The 27,488-nt window shown below is 37.2% G+C and overlaps 1 protein-coding gene across 5 annotated transcripts in view; it reads right to left on the reverse strand.

Annotated features, from left to right (window-relative positions):
- Positions 1-27,488, reverse strand: part of pard3ab (par-3 family cell polarity regulator alpha, b) — a 257,273-nt gene that overhangs the window by 64,191 nt on the left and 165,594 nt on the right. For 3 of the 5 annotated variants that reach the window (XM_032565195.1, XM_032565193.1, XM_032565197.1), the window contains 6 exons: positions 25,031-25,217; positions 24,532-24,683; positions 23,644-23,688; positions 16,674-16,904; positions 14,448-14,697; positions 6,473-6,601 (listed from right to left, as the gene is read on the reverse strand). In XM_032565195.1, coding sequence (XP_032421086.1) covers positions 6,473-6,601; positions 14,448-14,697; positions 16,674-16,904; positions 23,644-23,688; positions 24,532-24,683; positions 25,031-25,217 — 994 coding nt within the window. The remainder of the gene's footprint in view (positions 1-6,472; positions 6,602-14,447; positions 14,698-16,673; positions 16,905-23,643; positions 23,689-24,531; positions 24,684-25,030; positions 25,218-27,488) is intronic. The other 2 variants (XM_032565194.1, XM_032565196.1) reach the window with 2 other exon arrangements.

The following is a 27,488-nucleotide window of genomic DNA, read 5'->3' on the forward strand; positions in this document are numbered from 1 at the left end:
CATGTGCTGGAAGTTGGAAGCCAACTAATGCTACCACAGAAATAATGGCAAAGAAACGAGAAGTTGTGACATTCAGCTCAGATTCTGGCCGTGGTCGACCGCAGTTTCTGTGGAACGACTTCCTGAGACATAATGAAGAATCCAGAGAGCTGTCTGCTCTGCTGCTACGTCAGCTAGCAGCAAGGATCCTCTGAGTCTCCAACCAGAGAGACTGGAGGCAGGTTTTTCTCTGCGGACACGGATTCTGGTTCAAAATCAACAAATATTACTAATATAGGCAAGGTAGGTTTACTGGAAAATAACAAAGAAAAATGCATTAAGTAAAACTGCATATTGTAGAATAAAAGCAGTATAAATCTAAATCTCTTTCTGCATTTAAAAGAAATTTGAAAATGAATAATCAGATTTTCTTTGTGTATATTTGAAATATGTCTAATCATTTTCTAAGCTGAATTTTACGTGAATAGGGAGTAGATATAGGTTTAAACTTATTTTTGCTCCTTTTCATTCATGATTTATTAGGTGCTACGTGACTTATTCATATTTATTGAGTGAATGAAATAAAAAAATAAAATTAAATGAACCCTTAAGCTTCAAATAAAAACAAACCGTATTAAAATGCAAATAGTTACAGACAAAACATCAACCAAAATACTTAAGAAGGATTAGAAATTAATGTAAATAGCATTATTTAACCAAAATTCGTACAAGATGTAACACAGCTGTTAAAAAAGATGACCATTGACGCAGCTTACCAAGTAATTACTCTATTTTCTATCAAAGGTTTCTAAACTTGAAATTGATATTATTCAGGGTCAAAAGTCTTGGCTAAGGTTTAAAATAGAAACTTATGAGAAAAAACAAAACAATAAGAAAACAACAAGCAAAGACAATGAAACACTTAAACATTTTACATTTTCTGTGTTACATTTGAAACTGCCGAATGAAAACCCAGGTTGATGCTGCATCTCGGTCGTCACATTAACACGCAGCCGCTGCGTCGTCTGACAGTTAATTCTGCTTTTCTTTTTCAGTTTTCACTAAAGCAGAGAGAAGACATGGAGTCTGTTGTTTACTTTGCCCCCTGTGAATAATAAACTACGGGTTATAGTCTCCACAAGACTTCACCAACAGTCCAGGCGGCTAATGCACCGAACAACACAAACACCTCCAACATCTTTGTGTCTCGCTAATATAAAAAATAGAAAAAGATAAATAAATCAGCATTTCTACTCCAGACGTCCTGTTTGTCAATAATTTCCAACGTTTTTTAGTGGCAGAGGGGGACTAACGATTGTAGAGGCCTGCAATTAGAGCCTTGGCAATTATCAGAGCTTTACAGCTAGCAATTATCAAACTGCTCTGCTTTCTTTATAGGTCGTTTTCTAACGACGCTGGGAAACCGAATGGGACATCACCCGCATGGGAAACCCAGCAGGGTCGTATTGGAAACGACTCACAGAAGAATTGAGACGTTTAAAATGTAGAAAAGTTATTTTAAGATGACATTTAAGGCCGTTTCTAGGGCAGTGTTTCCCAAACTGTGGTCTGTGTTTACATGCCAGGTACTGCATGCCGTGACGCGAGCACAAAGTACGACAGGTAAAGTTAGCTTACCAAAAGACTGTGTTTGAAAATAATAATGGACAGTGGCTTAAACCGGATTGCTCAAAAGAAAATCTGAAGAGACGGGTGGAAAGTTTCCGAGGGTGAGTTGCAGAAATGTTGTTTTTCAACACTTTTATGATGCATAGAATGCAGATCTAGATCTGTGACTGGGCAGGGAGCAATAGGGGTTGAGCAGCGCTGCGCCCCACGCTGACTAGCTGCATCTAAACACCTAAAATAAAATTATTAACAGTCAGAGGTTAGAAACGCTTTGTTGGTCACATGTATGAGAAAAAACAAAACAATAGGAATCAGTTTAAATCTAAAGGCAGTGATTGTAGTACAAAATGTATTTTTAGATGTACGGCAGGCCTTTTCGCTGCATGGATGCTTGGTCAAATGATTGGACGAGGAAAATTTGCATAATTGTTTAACGAAAGCGGAAGTCTTTGCTTCTGTAGGCATGGGACAATGAATCCTGAAGTCTGCTGTCTTTCTTTCGCATTTAGGTTTATAGAGTAGTTATGAAAACACAGAATCACGGAGAAGGATTCTTAGAAAACGTTTCACAAACAGAAACAAAATTAATAACTTTGCAAGAAATTTTTTATTGTTTGATCAACACAACAAAAAAAATCAGATGAATTCTATAGCAAGAAAACCTAAAATTGAGACGGTTTTCAGCAAAATGCTGCAGAACTAATCAAATTTAAATAAAAAATGTCAAAACTTGCATAGAAACATAAAGATAGAGCATAGGAATGTGCTTTTAAGCTAAAATTTTCCTGAACTCCCCAGGAGATGCTCTGGAACGGCATGTCAGATTTGTTCTCGCGATGCGTTGAGACAGCGATTATCCGACAGCCCAGAGGGATCCATGTTTAAACCCAAAGGGAGATCCGTGTTTTCCTCCAGGGGCAGCAGCAGCACTCTGAGCAGCTACTGGGTGTATACACAAGGCCAGATAAGATAAGGCCAGACACAGGAATCTCACCAGAGCCGGGCTTTTTCCACGATCTGTCGACACGATCGGCTTCTCGTCAAGCAACCAGAGTGAAAGAACCTCTCAAAAGCCTCTTTTCACAACTCAGTTAGGCTCAGTTTAGATCAGGAAAAGCTAATAAAATCCAGAAATATATATTTTCCCTCCATGAAGAAAGTCTAAAATCGATCAGATAATTGTTTCTGCAAATGAAATTGCTTAAAAAGCAAACCAAAATATGTCAGTTACAAAAGGAACTTTGCAACTGACAGGAAGGCGGTTGCTGTAGAGTTGCTATGGCAACAACAAACAAGCCACAAACTTAGACCTAGCTTTCCTAGCCAATCCAACTTATAAACAATATAAGTGCATTAAAACTATTACTCGAATGTTATTTTTTAGATAAATATCAGTGATATTTACTGTAGTACTTACTGCCGATTAGCAAAATTAGCCTGGCTAATGTAGCTTTTAGCTGCTAGCTAATGTAGCCTACGTGTTTGTTACTACATGTACTTACTCTGCCAGTCACTAAAACCTTATTATTCACAGGAAGAGTTTGTACGCCCTGACCTCCTAAGAAAAATGTGTTTCCTTCGATCAGCATAATTCAAGGTGATACGTCAGGCAGATTCTATATTTGGAAAACATAAGACCGGCTTGAAGCAGACAGTTTTCGGCAAGATACTGCAGAACTAAACAAATTTACATTGAAAAATGTCAAAACTTTCACACAAATATAAAGATAAAACCTTAAATGGCCTACTTTGACAATTTATCAGCAAGAAAACTAGTTGATTTGGGGTTTGGTTACACTTTAAAAGTCAAAAAACAAGTTCACAGGCAGACATTTGCCCACCTACCTTCAACTACCATAATCTCTTAATATTTGTTTCGTCTTCTGCTCATTTTTTCCCTCCTGCAATACTGCTAATGAAACAAAACGTCCTTTTTTTTTTATTGTGGAGACTCAAAATCTTTACCCGCTTGTTGATCCTGAAAGATTTTACGGCAGTACAGCTAAAAAAATGTCATAAATACCATTAAGCGATGAGTGAAATGGGACAGGAAGGAAAACCGAGCTTCAAACGTTTCATTTTTAAAAGCCAAACTCGGTGAGTGACGATTTGAAGCACAAATAACAATAAAACAAGAAAATAAGAGTTGGTGGCAGGGCTACCAGAGAGGTAGGAGACGGTGAATGAAAGAGGGTAAGAATGACAGGATGGGACATTATGGCTGAAGAAATGTATTCGATGAGTGACCTTTCTACCACATCAGGACAGAACAATGGCCCATTATGTCCCATTGTATTCACAGAGTTACAAAATGGGCCTTTTAGCCTCTACACTGACAAAAGTGTCAGACCGGAGTCAAAGGCAGGAAGTGAAAGAAAGGAAAAGGTCTGGAGGGATAAGATGGCCGCTAAAGCTTCTCCTGTACTGATAACACACGTTTGGGTTTGTTTTTTTAAAGAGTTGGTTAAAAATCAACATCATGACTGTATTAAAGTGCGAGTAATCGACATAGTATCTGTGAGGAGAATTTTAAACATTTCGCAACTGAAATTTATGGAAATCTGAGCAGCTGTGGAGGTCAGAGGAAGTTCAGCAAGAAAATGACTTCATGTTGGACAAACTGTAACCCCCTGCACACAGGACGGGGTCCTAAAACAAACATGTGGAATATTAGTTTATGTTACTTCACAGGTGGCTAATAAGCTAACTGCTACGTCGTCCAACAGAAATGTTGATGTTGGCCGTTTCTGGATTTCTTTTGGTTGGGGCATGAGGTGTTTTTTCAGATCTTTAAGCATTTTTTTTATGCCATCACGAAATAACATGGCCGCCCAGCGCTTCATGAATTTAAACTAGGTTTTCCAAAAAAAGTGGTTAATTATTTAATAAGTGAAATAAATCACATATTTTTGTACAGATATTCTGGTTGGTTTCTCCTTCAGAAATGGAGATATACTTTTTAAATGCTTGGATTCAGGTTACTGTCTAAAAATACTTTTTCCACAGTTCTGTACAATTTTAGGAAACCAGTATAATTAGTGATCCTTTGTAGAGCTTTTGTCATGTTTTTTATTGTAATGTATTATTTGGAAAATGAACTCCTTCAAAATAAAAGCAAGGATAAAACTTTCTTAAAGTTGAAACTGATTTTTATGCAATTTTTTAAGATTTATCTAAAGAAATGGTCTTTGTAGTTTTGAAACAAGACAAAACTAACTTACAAGCAACTTTTCAGCAAGGTAGAAGAGCTTAATTTAAGCTAATAATGTCTTAATATTGTTGAAAGAGGAGCCATTTCCACTGGGAGATTATTTCACTTATAACATGGGAAAAATGTTTTATTATAAGTGTAATAATCCACCAATGGAATTAGTACTTTTTATCAATAATAAGAAAGTATTGACTCAAAACAAACTCCTTGTAAGTTGGTTTTGTCTCATTTCAACTTGACTAAGATATTGGTACTAAAAACGAAAGAAAAAAATTTGTGATCAAGATTTTGTGTTTTTGCAATGGAAAAAAAAATGTGTTGAGTTTGCATTTTTGCTGAGTTTGCAAATATTAAGTGCTTATTGACTAAAAATAAGCTTTTTCTTGCGGAAAAGTTATTTGTAATTTGGTTTCATCTTATTTCAATATGTTAGGACTAGAAACTAAACCAAAACTACTTGGTAATATTTTGTGTTTTTGCACTGATTCATAACAATCCACCAGATAGAGCCACTTTATAGCAGCCATGTACACCAAGTATCACCATTTAATGTTGGATGTTTGGCTTTAAAAAGCAGCTATTTGGTTCAAAGGTCACATATTAAACCAGCTCAAGTATGTGACAGGACTAGGCTTTATTTTTAAAGAAAACCTAATCAATGTGATGCAACTGCAGCTATCATGAAATAAAACAGCACCAGGTCTATCATCTAACTCTTAACTCGAAGAGTATAAAACCAAAACCGTAAGGGCGGATTACCACATGAAAGGCCCTCTGTGAACTTTAAACAACCCAAAACATCTGCTGTGGCATTTGCGTTGAATTAAAACTAAAGACTGCATTGTTGTATTATGCGACTGTCAGCACTGCAGGCATAAAGACAGAATACAAACCAGACTTTTTACAACATGAAATGTTGTATAAACATGGGCTTTAATGACTCCTGCCCTTCAAGCAGTGCATGGGAATTAATTAGCTGACAGAGCCGTAATGGTCTTGGCATTTATAAACTGCTGCCCTCCCCCCTGAAAACAAAACAAAAAAACAAACTGGCACGTCGCCCGGCTGGCATTTCATTTTCAGAGGAGAGGTTTCAGATTTACCATCCAGGATCTGAATAGTGACACTTATTATTATTTACATCTTATTAAAAGTTTGAACAGATGTGACGGAGAAAGTTTGAACCCAATAGGTTTGATGATAATCCCTCACGTTGACCAAATGCATGTGAAAAATAATCTCTCAAAATTGTTCTTGCTAAGTTTTTTAGCATTTAGCAAATATAAATAATTTTGATAATTCTGATCAACTTAAAACTAGAGAAGTTTGGTTTGACTTGACTTCAGACAGAGAGGAAATATTTCTCATTCGTCAAAAACAATTTCTCATAACATTTCTGATAATCTACTGAGAGAGCTAACCTTTTTTCAGATGCATTATTTTCTACAAATGATTAAACATGCACTACAAAAATATTTTACATATGTAAATATGTAAAAATGTTCATTTTGCTTATATTAAGGTGCACTCTATAGTCCGGAAAATACGGTACATACAATTTAGTTCAGGTACATTTGTAACTCCGACAAGAACAAATAAGCAAGTTTGAAGGATTTTCAAGTATTTAACAGTAATAATAAAAGTTTTCTTCACCTCTCTTGCTCCATCCTCATCTTCATCGTTTCCTCATCAGAAACCTGAGTCTCCTCGGTCCTCCACTTGCTCGATCCTTTCCGGTCCATCTTCTCCGCTGGCCGCTCATCTTTTCGGTATTTCCCAAACCTGGAGCACCAAACGTGAGTGTTTAATTTAATTGAAGTGGGTACTTTATTTGCTCAGTAGATTTAATCAAAGGTGGAACTAAAAGAAAATGGATACTAAGAAGTTATGGAGGCATTTTAAAGAATTTAATAAGGAAAACATAGACAAAAATGTTGTATTTTAATGGTAAAATTCGATGCATTTCCATTTATTTGCTCTTTCCATACTTATCCAAACCTGGAAAATACTCAGATCAAATTCCCTGACTTTCCAGACTATTGAGAGAATATTGAGAGATGGGCAAAATACCCCAAAATTATACTCAAGTAAGACTATCACTACTTCAACACATTTTTATTCAAGTAAAAGTAAAAATTAGTTGGTCAAAGAAATTATTCAAGTAAAAATGTTTTTGGTATACTCAGGTACTGAATAACTGATCAAATTATCAATCATTTAATATTTAGCAATGACATCAAACAGACCAAAATATAAAGTCAAGTGGAAATTTTGGACCAAAATGACAATAATTAATATAACAAAAAAATAGCAAAATCAGGCAAAATATTTTTTTTCCAAATCAGTTTCTTTCAATAAAAAAATTAATGAAATTGTAACAGAAACAGCAGGTGTGTGTCTGTGTCTGGTGAATTTTTGGTTAAAACATGTTTGTTTTTGATTCAGTGGGTAGAAAATCCAGAAATTTTACTCAAGTCAGAGTAGAATTACTCAAAGTACAGCGCGGTAAAAATACTCCTAAAAGTAAATTTTTTCAAAAAAGGTTACTCAAGTAAAAGTAATTGAGTAAATGTAACTAGTTACTACCAAACTCTGACCCACAGAGACAGAAACATAAAATCTTCCTGAACTTGCAGCAATCGGACTGAAAGTGCTACTGAATCTCTGCAGAGCGGCGACTTTTCACCGAATCAGTCTCTCAAATGAAGCACTTAAAAAGTTCTTCTCATGAGTTCAGACCCAATTCAGCTCGTTTAAAGTTGTGGAGCGGTCGCAGTAATTATATTCATGGGGAGGGAGCGATGCCTAATGAAATAGGAGCCTTTGCAGAGATATTTCAGCTTGATTGACCCGGTATAAAGCTGCAGCCTGTTGAAGAAATGACTTTGGCACTGAACTCGCTTCCACAATGAACCTGCGTGATTATTCACAGGCAAACCGGTCCGCTGAGAATATCTACGACTTCCAAAGTAGCAACGGAGATAGAAACCAAACGCCTGCATGTGAGTTAATGAGAGAGAAGGCAGAGGCAGAAAAAGAAGAGATTTTTTTCTTCCCTGAATCAAATAAGAATAAAGCTAAACTAAGGAGAACAAGGATGCCCTTAAGTGAGGGTCCTGTGTTTAAAGACGGAGCCCAAAGTCACAGGATCAAAAGAACAGCAGGCGATGTTAGACCCCCAACCATAAGAGCGTTTGAGGATTAAAGAGAAAGAACACAGACTACCTGAATTAGTTATAAAGACAAGAGGAGAATAGGGAGAAATGTTGAGAAAGTCGAAATCCCGTCTGTGAGAAAATCAATGCAGAAGAAAGAAAAACGAAAGCAAAACAAATCGATGACAAAATATGTAAAAAACCAAGAAAACAAATCTGCAGAAAGGGACGCCGTGTTAAAAGTATCAAAGCTGATAAAAGAAGACATACAAAACACAAAGAAACATACAATTACAGAAGAAAAGCATTTTTTTATTAAAGAAAAAAAAGTTTAGAAAATGTCTGTATTATTCATCTTTATTTTTACAAACTAATCGATGCCCCTCAGGGGTTTCGATTTTTATATACTGGAGCTGGAAAGCTTTCTTTATAATCAAGCCAGGATGGTTAAAAAGCATCATTTTACTGCTGAAGAACACAAACATTTAAAAATAAAATTATTTCTTTACAGATTTTTCCACTTAAAAAGAAAAATCACCACTTTTTAATATGATTTTTTCTTCTTATTGCAAAAAATAAAATACAAACCAAAAATCTTTTTTAAAAAAAAGAATAAAAACGAAAGCTGAATACCGATTTGAGTGTCACAAAGTGACAGTTAATAAGCTGAATCCACTCAAAATCAGCAGAAACTTTTGGTTCCCAAACAGATCCACCAACTGGTTCACAAACTGCTGACTGGATTTCCACTGTCACTGTTTTATTCCAACATTTTTCCCCCCATGAGCAAAACCAAAAATCTCTGGGATAAGATATCTGAGCTGCGATAAAAAAAAAAAAAAAAAAAGCAGCAAGAAGTTGGTGGATAGAAACTTCCTAACTGATCATATCATAACTAAATCATATTTTTGTGAAATTTATGACGTTCATTTGCAGGTTCTATGTTTGTGTAGCTGAAAAATAGTTTTTTTCTGTCCGTTTTAAATCTGGAACAACCAAATAATCAACCAGTCGTATAAAAACAAAAAGGAAACTAATTGCTCCAGATGAAAAAAAATAATGAAAAATTTAAAAGTCAGAAAGTTAACTTTATATAAACTAGATAGTCTGACCTTTGTAATTGGAAGCAAAGGTTTCTGTAGCAAATATTAACTCCTATTTTGATATTAATTCAATTTAAGGAACTTGTTTTGAGTCACTACTTTCTTAATATTGATGGAAAAGTATTAGTTCCACTGGCAGATTATTTAACTTATAACTAGAACTTTCCCCCCCCAAGTTATAAGTGAAATAATCTGTCGGTGGAACTGGTACTTTTTATCAATATCAATAATTACTGGCTTAAAACAAGCACCTATGTCTTGCTGAAGTGTTACTTGCTAGTTTTGGCTTATTTCAAGTATTCCAGACCTGTGAAGACGCTGTTGCAGAAATCAATGCAACTAATGATAAATACATGCATGAAATGTTCTTCAGGTGGTAGAAGGCTGACTTTCTAACCGTCTTTATGTGGCTCTGAAGGTTCAAATCCATCACACCTGAACGATCAAAGGAGAAAACGAAGGGAAATTTCCCTGCGACAGGTGGAAACCCAAACAGGCAGGAACCAGAGGGAGAAACTAAGCAAAGCAGGGAGATAGGAGGTGTGAGGAAAGCTGATGGAGTGATGTTCCAGCGCCTGATTAATGTGACCGCAGCCGCCTGAAACGCTCAGACTGACAGCCTGAAGTTAGTGCTAAGAGCAGGAGTGATCTATCACAGCTCGACATGGCTGACACATTCCCTCCCCACACCACTAACTTTCATTAACAGCCCATTAAAAATAGCCTCGTCATACACAAACACACACACTCGCAATGGCATGTAGACTAAGATTTATGACAGCAGTGGAAAACTTTGCAGAGGAGAAAGAATATCAACCACGACACGAGGGAATTTAATGATCTCGTATTCAAAGCACGGTGAGGCCGGCGGCGTCGTTGAGCCCGACGTGATCGATACGGAGTCTTTGACGGTGGTTCTGCGGTTTTAAACGATCACTTTAAAATGTCAGGGGTTCTGATTCAATTCAGCCGAACGCCTGAGTGTCACTAATAATCCCTTCATTAGGAGAAAAAGCAAAGATAAATCTGCAGTGGGAAAGGATTGGTGGCATTACAGAGCTGCAAAGAAAATAAAGTTTTCCTGAGAAAAGCAGTAATTAGTAAGAAAAAAAGGAAAAACAAAACACTTTGACAAAGTTTTGCTCAAAGCAGCAACACAACAAATGGGACAATAAGTTTGGATGCTGGGCTTAAACTTTTGTAGAAAAAGCTGGAAGTGTGACCTGTATTTGCACAGCATGGAGCAGAGAACATCATTTTGAGACACTATAGCTATAAAACACTACATTTTAAAATTAATCTGCCACAAACATAATCTTTTCAGGATGATCAAGGATAAGAAAAGTTGCCTGTGTGGGTCAAGTTGCAGTAAGTATTTCGCGTTCCCACAAATCTTGACAGAAATAACATCTGTGTTCAACCTGGTATGTATCTTTGCACTGCTGTAGGATTTTCAACCCAGCAGATACCCGAACGAATAAATTGCTTTTTATTAAACACAACCCGAACCGAGCCTTTGGTCCTGATCGCTGATCGGGCCGAGACAACGCTCAGTCCACCGGGAAATGTCCCAGTGCTCCCGATGGCAGCTCTGCCCCTAAATAACTTTACATCTGCAGTGTTTTCAGCAAAATGCTAGAGATCCTATTTCAGTCTGTTGTTGAAAGTGTAATCTCTGTCAGGGGGAAAAGCATCAGAACTACAGATTGACAAAAAATCCAATTTGTCAAAAAAAGCAAAAAAACAAAACGGAATTGAGCATTTGGGTCTGCAGTGCAAACGATGCCTTTGAAAGCTAATGAAGTTTGGTTCTGTTCTAGAACCTCAAAATATTATTGTGAAAAGAAGAATGTTTCATTATATTAAGAAATTACTGGACCCTACAACCAGAAACTAAAAGAAACTTGCATAATGAGAGGATATGATGATGGACAGCACAGAGACCCGCCTCCTGGCTCTGATTGGTTGTTTTTGGTCGGGACGACACATTTATTCAGACGGCAACAACAGCTCTAAAGAAATGAGACAGGAAATCAATCTGTTCACAGATTATCTGTTTCATAGCATAATGACAGTTTTAACAAATGTATAAAAAAATATATTTTTTCTAAAAGTTACAAAGCACTGGCTAAAGAAATAAAAAGAAATTTGTTAAATTTATGTTCCCTATTTTCTCCATGTTGGTCTAAAAATCAATATTCTAGCAACTCAATATGCAGCTCAACAAAAAAAACAACAGTTTACAGATACAAATTTTGACAATCTTTAATAGTTAATTCATTTAGATTCTGTAGCGTCAGCAGAACCCAAAGCTAAATCCCTTCCCAGTCAGAACCTGCTGCTCTTTAAACGCGTTCCTCGTGTGGCATCTCCTCCTTTGGCTGCACGCCACGTCTTATTTTGTAGACACAGCTGGTGCAACATGCAACAGATTACAATGAACACAAGATCAACTGCAGCTAAGACTGCGAAGATCAGAGCATGATGCATCAGAGTCCCTTCACCCAGAACAAATCTGAGCGGGAAAACCCGTCAGCTGACAGCAAACGGCAACACAAACAAGCTGCGCGTGCGTGAAGATTGTAACTGTGCAGTTTCAGGCTCGTTCGCTTGTTTAAGACGCACACAAACACAGAGCACGCCATAAATTTAGTGCAGACCTCGGATTTCTGGGCAACAAGCGTCCCAGAAGATGCCAAGCCGACAGACCGGGTGCAGCTTCTGAGTCCAAGAGACGATCAGAGAGAAAGTTGGCAGGCGGCGCTGCTGGCAGGCGTTGATGGTAATGATGCTTTGATTGGGACTGAGAGCGAGGCCTCAGAGACATGAGAGGGTCAGGCTGATCACGCAGCGCCTGACGTGTCCTCAAACACGCCGCCGCCTCACATCAAAGGCCGGTTCCCCACCCCGCGCCCGCCCGGCTCCTGCACCGAAACCGAAAGATCTCCCGGGATCACCCAGCTCTGCAGAGCGACACTTTCTGAAAAACACACTGACTTTGTTGCTTTCCAAACCTCTGTGGTTTGGGACGGCGCTCACATCAGCACACCGTTTCACCGCGACAAGCCGACACAGACGCAGATTCTGATGCTTACTTCCCCCCCCTTTTTTTCTGCTAAACGCTCATTTTAGTTCTGTCTGCTAAACCACACGTCACCCATGATGCCTGTTTGTAAATTTCTCTTTGAAACACACCAAGTATTTGCCTTAAAGTGGCAGTAATATTTAAAATAGACTTTTTTCAAAGCAACACTCCACACACCTGGAGTGTTGCTTTGATTCTTTCATGCATGTTTGAGAAATCCTTTAATCTCCATGGCAACCATTAAGCTGTGCAAAACACGTGGACGGACCTAGCCTCGCCTTCAACAACAAAGCTCCTTCAGATTAGCCAGCAGCAATTAGCAAACACCTGGTGGAGCTGCTGAACTCGTTATAGAAGCTGCTTCTCAGTGCAACAGTGGTAAAAATGTTGTTAAAGGGTTAAAAAAGGAGTCATATCGTGACTTCCTGAAGGTGGAGATTCAGAAAGAGCAAGACCTTTTAAAGAGACAGAGGCCCAATTTCAAGGCACCAAGTTAAGTCAAATGTGATATGTATAGCCTTTTTATAGTAACAGAAGGTACTTGATTGTGCCATAAAAAACATTGAGTGTGAAAATCTGTTTTGAACATTTTTTCAGGTTAAATTTTTTTTTTCCAGTTTAAGATCTTTTTTCAGTCTCAAACTTTTTTCAGTTTCAAATATTTTTCATCTACTTCCAAAATGTTTTTCCAGTTTAAAATTTCTTTTTTTTTTTTTTGTTTAAATTTTTAAACAAACTTTATGTCCCCAATTTAGCTCCATAGAATGATTAACAACAAAGTTATAGAAAAAGACTTTCAGACGTTTCAGAGATAAATCAGCCTTTTGCTTCAGGTTTGACCTAAAGTTGCTGGACGGTGGAAGTCAGACTGACAGACAATGAAGAGAAACTGAATAAATATTATGAACCGTCCTATAGGCTAAAACAGAACAGCTGGATGCCAATAACTTGGTTAGTTGTGTTATTACATCTGTAATTCTGCTGCACAACTCTGTGCTGCATAATGATGATTTAATTGAATCCAGACTCTCCACAGATGGATTAAACATATCTCACATCAGCCGGCGCTGCCAGTAAACCTGGATAAGGATCAAACAGACGCACTAATTGACTCTTAATGGGGCCAGAAATGAGACCATGTTTTAACAATGCACATCACTCCTGTGGTGCAAGAAGACTTCAGTCTGAAAGGAAAGATATTAACTTTCAGTTCTGTTACAATAAGCCTAATTCATTTTCTGTAAGACACCACAGAAGAAGAAGAGGTTCTGTAAGAACTCCTTAACTACAGGTGCAAGAAGAAAATTAAGTCTTCTTGTTCCTGCAGTTCCAGGTGAAAATTAATTTATTTGTTCTTGTGGAGAATATTCTATATATATATATAAAAAACAAAACAACCTCTAAATTTCTTGAAATGTTTCCAAATAGGTGCTGAAGTCGTCTTGCTAAACATTTCTGACTTTTCGATGTGACGTTGGCCGTGTCTTCAGGCACCTTCAGTCCATTTCCTGAGGATTTTTAAGTGTTTGTTTAACTATGACCCACAAATCATTCAGATACTCAAGAAAAAACCTGGTGTAGTGTCGTCCAATAACACACAACCTCCAAAAACTTCTAATCAGATCTTCAACTAATTTATTTTTGCCAAAATACAGAATTTGTTCCCATTAATAAAAAAAAAAATCTCAATACTTGATTTATTGCAAAATAAAATTAAGGACTTGGCGAATGTTAAATTATGTGTAATATACCTTTGCAATTCTGATATGACTTTATAGTTATTTTTAAGCTTCAAATGAGAAGTTTAAAAAAATATTAAACTAAACAATTTTTGCTTGATTAAAATATTGTCTATTTACTATCGCACTGAATAAATAAAAACAATGAATGTGTGAAGAAATAAATCTTTTGTGTTTTAATTAAAAAAAGAAATTAAGCCTTTTTTGACTCCTCTCAAATTAATTTTGGTCACCACAAAAAAAAAAGTTCCAATATTTATCTTTTTTTGTGAAATTTTCTGAGAATAAATTTTGGCTTCAAACTACAATCATCCAAATTATAAAAAAAAATAAAGGTTTTGAAATATGTTACTCTGACAAATCTTTATAGGCGTTTCATTTTCTGAAATATAGATTTTTTTTGGTGATATTCTAATTTTTGGAGATCCGTCTAAGCTCTCGGTCGATAATGCCATCATGAAGATATTGATCAATATTGTATTGATGCGTGATGTGGCTCTCCGCTTTATGAAAAAGGCTATACAATGATTAGAATCTTTTTTTTACCTGAACATGTCTCCAAGTCCCTTCAGCATTCCCTTCTTTGGTTTTCCCTTCTCTTTATCCTTTTCCTTCCCTCCATCTTGTTTCTTCTTCTCCTTCCCCGGTTTGTCTTTGTCCTTCTTCTTCTCCTCCTTGGTGCGGTTGGTGCCGTTGACCAGAGGCTTTTCGGGGCCGGCGGACAGCGGCGTCTGGTCCGCCATGGTGGAGACAGAGTCTCTCCCAGATCGGGAACTCTCCTCCGTGTCTTCCTCCACTGCAGAGAAGCAAACATGGAGACGATTTGGAAACAGGAAAAACAGAAAACCTTATTTTAACCTTAATTTGTAGGTGCTGTAAATGTGTAGTTAGGTTTCTGATAAAACCAAAATACATGTCCATGATGGAAGAGTTCTGATTTACATTTAAATGGAGGCTAAGAGACTAGGGGTGTCCAAACTGTGGTCCGTGGGCCATTTGTGGCACTCAAAAGTGATTTTTTTCTGGCACTTGACCAAAATACAAAAATGGTAAAAATGTGTTTTTTCAACTACAAATTCAAGGTTGATGCACTTAAAAAACATCTTTTAGTGAAATTTTTGCTGCTGCTGCCAAATAAAGTCCCCTAAATGTGAAACTACTTGTTAAATACATTTTGTAGCAAACAGAATCACAAACTTTCACTTTACTCCTCTAGATAAAGCAAATCCTTGTGACAAATGAGCGACCCATATCTTGATGCTGAGAATAAACACAAAAAAATCCAAACAGATAAACCATTGACATTTAAGATATAGTTGTTTTTTTTGTTTCTTAAACTCGATTCAAATAACTATATTTTATATTACATATATATAGTAACCTACAGTTCCCTTTTCTATGGAAATCACACTTCTTTATTTTATTAAAAAATTGTGTTGTGTTGGTTGTGTGAAATATTTCAATTTTTTTTCAATATTTAATTAAAAGACTAAAAAATGTCAATGTTTTGTTGCCCTCAGTTACTTTCCACCAGTGCATTAGACGTTGGGAAAATGAGGAGAAGCAATAAATTACCTTCTGTTGGTAAAAAAAAAAAGTAATTTATGTTTAACTTCTAACATATTTCTTCCATTTTTCGCTTGTTTGTTCCATTTACTGTTTCAGATCAACTAGCAAATTCAAATTCATTTTATTTAATTCTGGGTAAAAGAATATTTCCAAAACCAACATAATTTGTAAGGGAAAAAGTTAAATTACACTTTAATTCAGTCCTATTGGAGGGTTCTGTGAGCATAAACACGACTTTGACTTAAAATTTCGTTTAATTTGTTTTTGCTAGTGGTGGAACTCCACTGAATTTTTTAATCCAGCTAATTGCAGCTACATTAATTTATCTCAACAAATCGCTTTTTAATAAAACATTAAGCAACATTTCCAATGAAACTTTTTGCTGGTACACTTCTGAGATTTGCATATTTTGTTTACTCGGGTTATGTTAGTTTTGTTTTTATATTCTTTTTTTCTAACAGTTGTGTCTTGCTTTTTTTATGAATGTTTACTGTAAATTACACTACTTTTAGTTATATTTTGAAATCTGTCATAGATCATAGGTCATGTTTGTTGTTATGAATGTTAATCATACTATTTTTTCCATGAGCCTGCTGGAGGACTAAATCTGGCATATTTACATGACGGATTCATCCCGATTAATATGCATTGTCCTCTTTATGAAGAATAAAGAAATCTAAAAATGTAGTCTGATCAACAATTTTGTGAAATTAAGTAAATAAATCTGAAATACTTTTCCCTGAGTTCTATATATTTTTGTGATCTGTCTGGATGCAAGAACTTCAAACAGAAATAAATCTTCCTACATCAATCTACAGATAAAACTCATCCTCTGGAGCTAAATCTGCTGCATTTTTCCTTTAAGATAAAACAAGTAAATAAAAACCTGCCCCAGTAAACAGAGAAATGTCTTTGATTTTCATTGAGGTTACAAACCTGAGTGATTAAAAAGCCACAGCCAAAAGCATCAACACCATTCACTTCCAGATATTAGCCATTAGTCAAAATGGCGCCACTCCCATGCAGTAAACAGATATTAGTGGTCTACACATTTAATTAGTGTTACGTGGCTCCACACAGCAAAAAACAACTGATTGAGCGTCAAACCATTTCATAAATGTCCAGGGAAACTCGAACTTCTGCTTTGGTGGATCATATCTGCAACAAGAGTTCAAATATTGAATGGATTATTTGACATCTTACAAGTCTCCATGCCCTCGTCGTCGTCCTCCAAGGCGGCTGGCCGGTCGTAGGATTTGTCGATGGCGGCCCGGAAGCTCTCGTTGCAGCCCCGCCCCCTGATGATGCGAGGGCGCGGCCGGTGGAACGGGAGGTCACCGTTCAGGGTGACCTCTGCTACCGCCGTCTGGAGGCTCTCTAGAGAGCTGGACTTCTTGAGGCCCAGTGAAGGTCCAACGTCCTTAGTGGAAGAACCTGAAGGAGATGATAGAGGGGAACGTTCTCTAAATGGACCGGAGATGAGTAACTTTAAAATCTAACACTATCTAGAATGGAAGTGAGGGTCATTCATGTCTGAATCACACATAAATCTTCCTTTTGCTATAAAAATGTTTAATTTTATTAATGACTGATGCAGACATAACTGAGGTAATGATTTATTGGCAAATCAGAAAGGATACGTTCACACAACAGGCAAATGTGACCCATATTTTTTGCCAGAATGTGACCTCATCCTCCACAATTAATCGACAATATATATAGTGAGATAAACACGTGATCAATATGAATAGTAAAATATAATACATATAACACGTCTGATAGAATATTCAATATATAGAGTACTCACTGAACTCTGACCCAGAAACTCAGACAATTCTTTGGTTACCTAGCAACAACCTGCTAAGTAACAAGTAATTTCAAGCTCCCTCCAACTTTGGTTACCTAGCAACGACCTGCTGAGTAACTTCGCAGCAGCAGTTTAAGATTTTGCTACTGTGTGCCTCAAAACTGCTTAAAAATAAAAAAATATCGTGGAGTGAAAACTGGATAAAACAGGAAAGGTTAGCCCACCGGTTTGGCAGCATTTCAGATATTTAAAGCACAAAAACTAATCAATAATTAACGATATTGACTGAAATGAAATGCTTATGTCGTCATACGTTTTTCCAGACAAATCGCCCAGGTCTAATCTGACTTTATCACAGCAGCCTGAACGGCACAATTTTTTAAACATATGCAGAAAATTGATTCCTCATTTTTAAAGTTTTGTTTCCATGCAGCTTAGTGTTCTTGCAATTTAATTCTGATCAATTATTCAGGCAGAAATTTGTTTCTAATCTCAAGGGATGAACCAGATTCTGCTTACACCACACGACTTGCTCTCTACGTTCATGTTTGACAGAAGAACCAGAAATTTAATTTCAACTGATTTAACCTCCAAACAAACTGATGACCTCCAAAAAATGCATCAAAAATAGTTTCTGCTAAGAGAAACATCTGGTCCACTTGAACATGAGAACCCTCCTCAGGGATGGTAAGCAATAAAACTTGACACCAACATGCTGTAACTACAACAGGATATTGTTTTCCAGTCGATCGTGTGTTCACGTGCGTCATTCCTCCTGACTGAAAACTTCATTACAACATGCGGCTGTAAATTAAAATAACCATCAGCAAAATTGGAGAAACATGACACTTTAATTAAAGTGGGACAATTCAGTATGTTGCACAGTTTTAATCCCCATATGGCCTGCTTTTACATGATCAGAAAACACACAGAGGGAGTAATAAAGGTGAAGAAGTAAAATTATAGAGGAGAAAGGCTTTGTTTACATTAACTATATTAATGTTGCAAACCCAGATCCTACATGAAGAGGTAGAAAAAATGTAAATATTAGACAGTCGATTATAAACTTGAATCAATAGGCTTTTAATACAATCAATTAAAAACTAAATTTTAGTTTTAGCTCAACAGAACCCTTTTTTTTTGTTGTTTTTTTTTTCTTTTCTTTTTGTTTTACTATGGACCTCCTTTGTGTCTGAAATAAAGATTGATTGATTGATCATTGCTCTACATTTTTAAGTAATTAAAAACTAGTATTTCAAGTATAAAACTATTCCAATCTCTATATTATCATAGTTTTTGCGTTCATTTCATTCTTCTATACTTATGATAGTTTTGAAAATTTGTTCTGGTATTGCATATCTGCAATACGAGGTGGGCCAGCGGTGGAAGCAGTAGTTGGAAGTAGCATTAGCGTGCAGGTTTGTGCCGTTTGTTATGGGAAAAGAATTTAGTTTTAAAAGCTCTCCAGTTAGAATTTTGGCAGGAAAAAAAAAGAATTCTTTGTCAGCTGTTGCCATGGTGATTCCCGCCTTTTGGTCACAACGGGATGCAAACTCTGACATTAAGTTTAAAATAGTCAGTGTTAATACAGTTTACAATAAAACCTTGACCCAAGAATTATAGAAGCTGTTTTTGCCAACATTTTAAATTAAATGCTCATAATTTAAGTAAAATGTTTTTAATCAATCGTGGGAATCAACGAACAATTGTGGATTTTTCTTCTTCAAATTTGAATGTTTATTTGATCATTGTACACTATATTTATGGGGTGATTTTTTTTTTAACACCAGTCCAGGAAAAAGAATGGAAAAAAAAAATCTTTGGGTTTATTTTAAATTATTATTATGAAGAAGCATTTGTATATAATAATCCGAATATGGCATTTTAATAACTGCGTAGTTATTAACATTTTTCTTCTTGTACTGAAAATTTGAGCTTGTCAATTATTCTTGCTTTTTGTTAAATATATTTGTTATATTTGTGTGAAGCTCCATGCTGGTACACCTGAATTTCTCCATAATCAAGATTATTTCTATTCTATTCCATTTTTTTAATGATTTTATCTAAGATTCTATTTTTAAAATGCATTTCTGAATAAATTTGCATGAAATTTTATTATTTTTTTCATACCAAAATAGCAGAATATTCCTAAGTAATTAATGTTGAATGCTTGATTCTACTAGAAAAAATAGAAATAAACAAATAGAGCCAAAAAACTCGACTGGAAAATTGAATACATGCAGAGTGAACAAGCCTGTGGGTTAGCGGCCTCCCATTTATTCTCATCAGCCTGTCCTGTTCCCTTAGCGTTTCAGCCAGAGCCGGGCTGATGGGCTTTTCACGCTGCACACCCACTTTATTTAAAGGCTTTGCCTGCTGCCATTCACAACAGTCACACATCAGTGACAGCATTACAGGAAAAATATATATAAAAAATAGAGAGTAATTTACACGTTATTGGAGATCTGACAAATGGGACGCAGACACAAACAGGGAAACTTTTTCTGACTTTGAACTTGGCAAAGTGATTTCTTGTGAAATTCTGCTCAGTCAGCCACCTGCCCACAAACTGAGGAGGAAACACAAGCTAAAAGACATTAAAATGGGACGGAAAAAACCCAACTGCCAATAAAATCAGGTCACAATGCAATGTTTACAAATCTGGCAAACACTACTCTTGTAATTTCAGCTATAACAAAAAGACTCCAGCTGAATTCAAAGTTACTTCTAGGGTTTATGTCACTGGGATTGCTCAGACTCACATTTTCTCACAGAGATTTATGACATGACTAACAGATCCTGAACACCAACAATAGTTCAACACTGTCCTCATTCACCATGGGGCGGTGGTCTGTGTCAATAAACGCTTCAGCCAATCACAGAGCAGGACAAAAACTCCCTTTGGAGACCAAAACATCAGTGTCGCCGGTCTTTGGTTTCAGTTGAACGGCTATGTTTTGACCTGTCTAAGTGGACCATGGACCATTTATATTTAAGACAAATTAAAATAAATGGTTAAAAATCATCATGAGGGGCACAAAAAGTGAAAATAAACCTGAGCTACATGTGAGAAAGTGAAAAACATTCACAGGAAGTTCACTGTTGGTGTTCATCTTGGTCACTATAGTGGAAATCAGCACTTGTGAACCGTAAGGATTACTAAAACCAGACAACAGGTTTATAATTAAAACAGATTCAATTAGGGGCGTGCCGTGGTGGCGTAGTGGTTAGCGCGACCTGTATTTGGAGGCCTTGAGTCCTCGACGCGGCCGTCGCGGGTTCGACTCCCGGACCCGACGACATTTGCCGCATGTCTTCCCCCCTCTCCTTCCCCATTTCCTGTCAGCCTACTATCATATAAGGGACACTAGAGCCCACAAAAGACCCCCTGGAGGGGTAAAAAAAACCAGATTCAATTATTAACTCAAGATTATCTGAAGGAACGAGTGCTCTCATGTTATTTGGTCAATTGTTTAAAGCTGGAAAACGCCTGAACAAAAATTTAAATGAGGTTTTATGAGAATAAAAAGCAATTTTCATGTCTCCAGCAACACAGAGACTATAAATATGGAAAAGAAACTTTTAAAGCTCTTTGTAACAAAACAACCACTTAAAACTATAGTTTTGTCAATGATACATTGGTATTATTAACATTGATACCAAAGTTAATGTTGATTTATTGTGCATCCCTATAAAACCTTTGCATCTAGCTAATTAAAACAAATTTTATTTTTCATCAATGAAACCAATTAGTCACTCTACAGCTTCCCACAATGCATCATCAGCCTGGCGGGTGACCAGGCTTCACTTGCCCTCCCACGAGACTAAGCTAGCTTTACAGTTCAAACATTGAACTGCGCCCGATGAGTTGACCTTGCGAGCTCTCTCAACGTTTTGTCATGCATCTCTGAATTTTAGTAGCTTGATGCGGATTGTGCACCACCTTTCACTCAAACTGAGGGCTCATTTTGCACCACTGTGTGCACCAAGTATAAAAACTGCACCGCTTGCTCGGCTCGCTCGCTCAACAGTTTCCAACCCAATGCAAAAATAAAAAAAAATAAATCAAAAACAACATTATTGGTGGTTTTGGAGTCATTCTTTTGTGGATATTTATTGCAGTTGTTCCATGAAAAAAAATCTGTAAAACTGCTGAAATCTGTAACTGTTATTATATCTTGAGTACATCAGTTGGTTCAAAGTTTTTAGGAGTCACTGTGGAGGGTCCAAACAGTCACTTGTGGTTGATCCATCTAATCCTATGAAAACATAATTGTTCAGGTACTTTGAGACACACAAATTACCAATTCAAACATAAAATTAGTTTTACGCAAACCTTTCAAACCTTCCTTTTGGTTTTTCTGGTATTAAAATGTTTAATCAGAGGTATCGGCAGTTTCTGCATGCCAACTCTTTACTTTTCCTGGCTGCTATCGAATCGTAAACACGGCAGACTCATCTGTTGCCACCATTTGGCAGAAACACCTCATGAAATATGCACGAACCTTTTCGTTTTTTGACTCATGCTGCCATAACGACAGGAAGTTGGAATCAAACTCCTCTCCAACTTGTGGTTGCCAATGCAGGTTTCGATTAAACCATCAGATCGAAGCGTCAGTTTTGTTTTTTCCGCGGTTTCACACTCTTTCAGAGACATTTTCATGTTGCTCCAAAACATTTTCCCTCTCCAGGAGTTTAACTCCCTCCGCCTCCTGGCTCTCCTCCTCTACATGCCGCTGATTTCAGCCTTTTATTCAGTCAAAGCGACAGCGAAACTACACGAGACCTGACAATGACGGATGACTTGCTGTCAGCTCGCCGCCTTAGCCGAGGACAGAGAGCTTTCTGCGCTCTCCCTGTCTGAATCTCAGGCAAAACAATTAGTGCTAAAGCTGCATCTGAGCCAAAAACAGGAGAAAATCAAATCTGCAGTCACCCAAGTGCTTCCACCGCTGTGTTCAGCAGCGACCTCAAACTCACAGGGAGGACTGCAAGCCTTCAGACGGCACGCTGACAAATTTGTCTAGTCAAGAGCGAGCCTGATGCTAAAAGGGTGGGAACGCTGCGGGAATGCATTTAGAGCAGAGCAATGGGTAAACTGGACAGAAAGGAAGAAAAAAAAAAACAATCTGCAAGTCTTCTGGTGGATTTATTTTTCTAGATCAATGCGATTTAATGCCTGTTCCTGGTTTTCCTGTACAGTTTGAGTCACATCCTGTTAGGAATCGATCTGATCCACAACGCCACACAGGCGGCGGGAAATTAATTTGTTCCTGGATGAAAACATGTCCGACTGAGCAATTAAAAACATCTCCCAAAACCTTTAATTGTGCATATTTCAAAGACACATTGATTTTCTTTTCTATAAATATTTAACAACCACACACAGATGGATGTGGGACAGAAAAAATTGGTTTGGAGGCATCAAAATCACTGGTCTCAATTTCACTGGTTAGAAATAAATTCATATAAATTAGGTTAAACTTAAAGCTGGTTTTCATAGGGAGATTTTGATGGGATTTGTAACAATATTGAAGATATTAAGACCTTCAGGAGATCAGTAGTGGGCACTCTTCTGCTAATCTGCTAATGCAATAATTTTCCACTAATTAGAGGCTGAATCGCTAAGTGAGTTAAACCATAATATTTAGTGCATTTTGCTTCTCCTACATGAATTTCTAAATCTACATATAAAATAAAGCTCATAACTTATTAAAAGTAAAAAGTGCATCAAAATATATGTGACAGTGTTGTAAATCATTGAAAAAGTAAACAAACTAGAATAAAAACATTTTCTTTTAAAATTCAGCAAACAAAAATGATCAAAATACCTTCAATCAATAATTTAATCAAAATAGAAAAAAAAAATTTAATTATAAAATTGATTTAATATATTTGTGAGAAACATATTTGTGAAACTTAAAATAAAAGTATATAAATTATCATGATTATGAATTTGGTTACTTATTACTTAGTTTGGTAAAATAAAGAAATAAATTTCCTTATAAAACTAAAAAAAAAGGTGAATAGTGAAGTAAATAAGATTGTGAAAAATGGAAAATAAAACAATTCTCTCACTTTAAAGTTAAATCCCCACCATATTATTTGTTGCTCATTTTGGGGATATTTTCAACTGTTTACAGCAAATTGTTTACAACTATTCAGTTCAGAAATGGGTCTTTGTTGCAGTTTTTAAGTCTGACTTGGCATTTTAAAATCCTAACATAGACTCTTGTAAACAACTTTCACTAAAGCATATAACTTTGAGTGGCAAATCTCCAAAATGCACCTTTTATCAGAAGATGTGAAGCAGAAGGAGGTGAAAGGAGAGAAGCAGATTGGAGGTTTCAGTGCACCGGTCCTTACCTGCGTCGGTGTCGGGGCGAGGAGTGAGGTTAATCTCGTCGGCTACTGTTAAAGGAAGGAGGAGGGATACAAACATCTGGGGTTAGGTTAAGTGCTCATGACATTCCACATGCAACATCCAGGCTGAGCTGCAAACATCACAAAGGGGCTTCGTCTCAATCAGGACCGGACGCCATGCGAGACGAGGAAGAGGAGGAGAGGTTGGAGAGGTGAGAATACAGTTTGAGAATAGCAATCAGAGTCATCGCGATGCGAACACGGCACGCAGCAGCAATCTGGTCGAGAAGATTAGATATGATTACAGAGAGAGTGCGAGCAGAGAGCCTGTTGCAGCCAAAGCAATCAGCGACTGTTTGAAGACATTTCAAGGTGAATCAACACAGAAGTTCTTGACTTTGGTGAGAGATGAAGTCTGTTTTTCGTACCAAGAGAGAAAATAGGAAGAGTTTGAACAACAAACCTGAAGCGTGCAGGGAAGCGTCGTCAAGGTGACGCAAATTTCAGGATTTAACCTTTTTGAGATAATTAGATGTATAATTATGCAAGGAGTAATTTCGAAAGGAGAAAGTAGTAGTTGCATAAGAGGAGGTGTTTCTGGAGCGTTCACTTTTACATAAAGTTGATATTAATTACAAATAAACTTTGAATGCCTTTGTGAATTAGCTTATGCTATAATCTGGTACAGCGCATGAAATGGTGACTTATGTTTTAGCTGTACATTGTCGAAAATAATGGTGGAAATAATTCTGCTTTAAAGCTGAGGGTTAGAAGTACTATGAATAATTTGTTTGGTTCACATAAACTGGAAGTAATTGGAGTTTTTTGTTCTCCAGGGAAATGTTTAAATATTAAAACAAAAAACAAACATTGCAGATCAGAGTTCGGTACCTAGATCCATGCTCTTGGACTTGCGTGTCTTGATGATCTCGAGCTGAGCGGCGTCTCCGAACTGCTTGGTGCGTTTCTCCGACATGCTCTGGCGTCCGAAACCTTCCCTTTGGAACGAGACGTCCGGATTGTTTTCATCTGGACTCAGAGCGCTGCAATTACAGAGAGAAAAGTCGATTTCATAGGACGGATTTAACAAACATTTCTCAGCTATTTTCAAACGCAGCCTGTTAGCTTAGAAAATACTTTAAGAGTTTATCTGGAGTGTGGAGACGTCAATGATTGTAAGTTGATGTTCTTGAAATGGACAGGAAATCATAAGCGTTTTAAAATGTCTTTTTTCTGCTTTTACTTATTGTTGTTATCAAGCAGTACAGGTTGTTCAATTATTTATTCCAAGTAGCTTAAAAAGTTTCATCGTAAGGAAACCTTGCAGGTTGCATCTACAATAACAAAGCTGCAGATGAAGATATTTAGAAAATGAACGTTTTAAATGCACCTTTCGTTGTGAGCAGGCAGCTCTTTGGCCCACGGCGGAGTCACATCAGCCACGAAGCCCACATCGTCATGGGAACTGGACGAGGACTGGTCGGACATGTTGGACGGCAGGAGCGGCGGGCGGTCGTCCTCGATGATCACGGTGTCGTCCTGCGGCATGTTGACGGTCAGAGAGAGCTGATAGTTTCCTGCAGGAGATGCAATTTATTATTCCTCTCATCTCTTTCCAAACGTGGAGTTTTAATCTTTCAGCTGTAAAAGCTGCCAAGCAAATCCCGACTCCGACTGACCAGACATGGTTCAAATGAATAATAAATGTCAAATGTCAAGTTCTTGTGTTAGTGGTAAGGAATCAAAGAGCAAAAGGCTCGTTTCTACACCGAGAACTGATGCAAACTAATATTTCAGTGAGAAATCCATCAAACCTGAAACAAAAGGCCGGCGTCCCGCAGCTTCAGCTCCTCCAAATAAAATACTGCAATCTGTGTCACATTTTAAATCATCCATTTTAAAAACTGACTGGAAAGACTGAATTACTCTCCGCATTCAGCTTTCATACATATTCCTCGTGTTAAAACAACTTTTCCAAACGCTAATGCCTGCAATCAAGTCTTCACTGATTTTTAGCCATTTTTGAAAGAAAAAATGAAAACATTCAGTTTGAATTTAAGGCAGCGATTCATGTAGAGCGGACAGACTTTAAATAGGGAAGCTAAAAAAATTGGTGTAAAAATGGATGGATGGACGTAAAATGTTGTGTTTGGACTCTAGGATGGATGGATGGACTCAGATAAACAGATGAATTAAAAAGTAGATGGATAGATGGACAAACGAATGGAAGAATGGATTTTTTAGTAAACAGAACATAATAAATATAAAAATATGTAAAGACCTGATTGTTTTTACCAACTTTATGGCTGTTTTTATTTTAAAACAACATTCTAATCATAAATTTAATTCTTCATTTCTTAACCTGTGATGTTTTTTCTTATTTTGATCCATTTGTACTCAAACACAAAGTAGTTTTTTCCCCCTAAAACTACAAATGCACATTGGTGATGAATCATTTCTCCCTAGTTAAAAAGAAACCAACAACAAAAATCATTTTACAAGTCTTTGGTTTCCCAGTATTTAAAAGTAGGACTACAAAGGTAAACCACATACTTTGGTCCAAATTAAAGTTGATTAATTATTCCTTTTAGCTGCAGGCAACAAATCTACCAAAGTTCAACCAGCAGGAGGAGAAAAAGTCATTAAAACTCTCATGAATGTACTGGCCAGAAAATAAAAAAACTGCATCAAGAATGAGAGTGATGGTTATTAGAACATCTATAAAATAACTGGAAACTTTGAGGGCCCCCCAAAAATACTTTGAGGTCTAAAAGCAAAGAGAAAACGCTCAAGTTAATCAGCTTTTACCAAAAGCAGTTAGTTAGCGGGGCACAATGGTGTTTCTATGTCAAAACACAAAGATTAATTCAAGCTGTGCCCTCACAAATAAAGATAAAAGCTTTCCTCAACTGAGGGGAAAAAACATATAAAAGTCTTCTTTTTCCAGGCAGAGAAAAGCACGGCTTAAAAAAGGCATTGATATGCAGCGCATGACTCGGTCTTTAATCTGCGTTTTGAAATTGGCATCAAAAACCGGGGAGCTTCGACGCTTCAGAAAGGGCTTGTGTACCGAGCTTAGGGAGAAGTTTGTTTGTCTTTAGACAGCGTTTGGATGCGTTTGGAGTTTGACGCTGCAGACCTGAGCCAGCCCCGCTGTTTGTTTCTCATAACTGAGCGCAGAGACGGCCGACGTGCCGCTGGGTCTCTGCTGCTTCCAGCCAGCGGCTGAATGAACCGATGGAAACGAGCTCAAAGGAAAAACAAAGACGGGATCAGGAGAGGCCTGAAGGTATGCGAGTCTGGGTCAATTAAAAGCTGTTTGCTTGGTCTTTTCTGGTCATGACAGGAACGCCTCAGGTTGGCCTTTCAGGATTCATATCTATAAACATGTTTGTGATGAAACGTCACTTCTGCAATTAAATCACTTTAAATGACCAAAAAGAAAAAGAGTTCAGCACCCAGAGTGAATGATCCGATCCGGACAGGATGGTTCACAAAAAGACCAGCAACAATACAGATTATTCAGTCAGCAAGGAGGTAATATTTCTGGAGAAGAAGTGGAGCCGCAATGAGCCGATCGGAGTCAACAAAACAAGAAACGAAAGAATATGGATGGAAGGATTGATAAACGAATGGATGGGTTCTGAATGGATGAATTGACAGATGGATAAACATACGGATGGACAAATAGATGAAGATGTGGATGATAGACAGAGATCTGTTTGGACAGACAGACAGGTGGATGAATGGATGAAGGGATGGATAGCAGATGATTAACGGAGGGGACAGATGGAGGGATGGGCTGACGTACTGGTGGACAAATGGACTAATCAACTGTCAGATGGACA

Source organism: Xiphophorus hellerii, chromosome 6 (assembly GCF_003331165.1).
Source record: "Xiphophorus hellerii strain 12219 chromosome 6, Xiphophorus_hellerii-4.1, whole genome shotgun sequence".
Classification (NCBI taxonomy): Eukaryota; Metazoa; Chordata; class Actinopteri; order Cyprinodontiformes; family Poeciliidae; genus Xiphophorus; species Xiphophorus hellerii.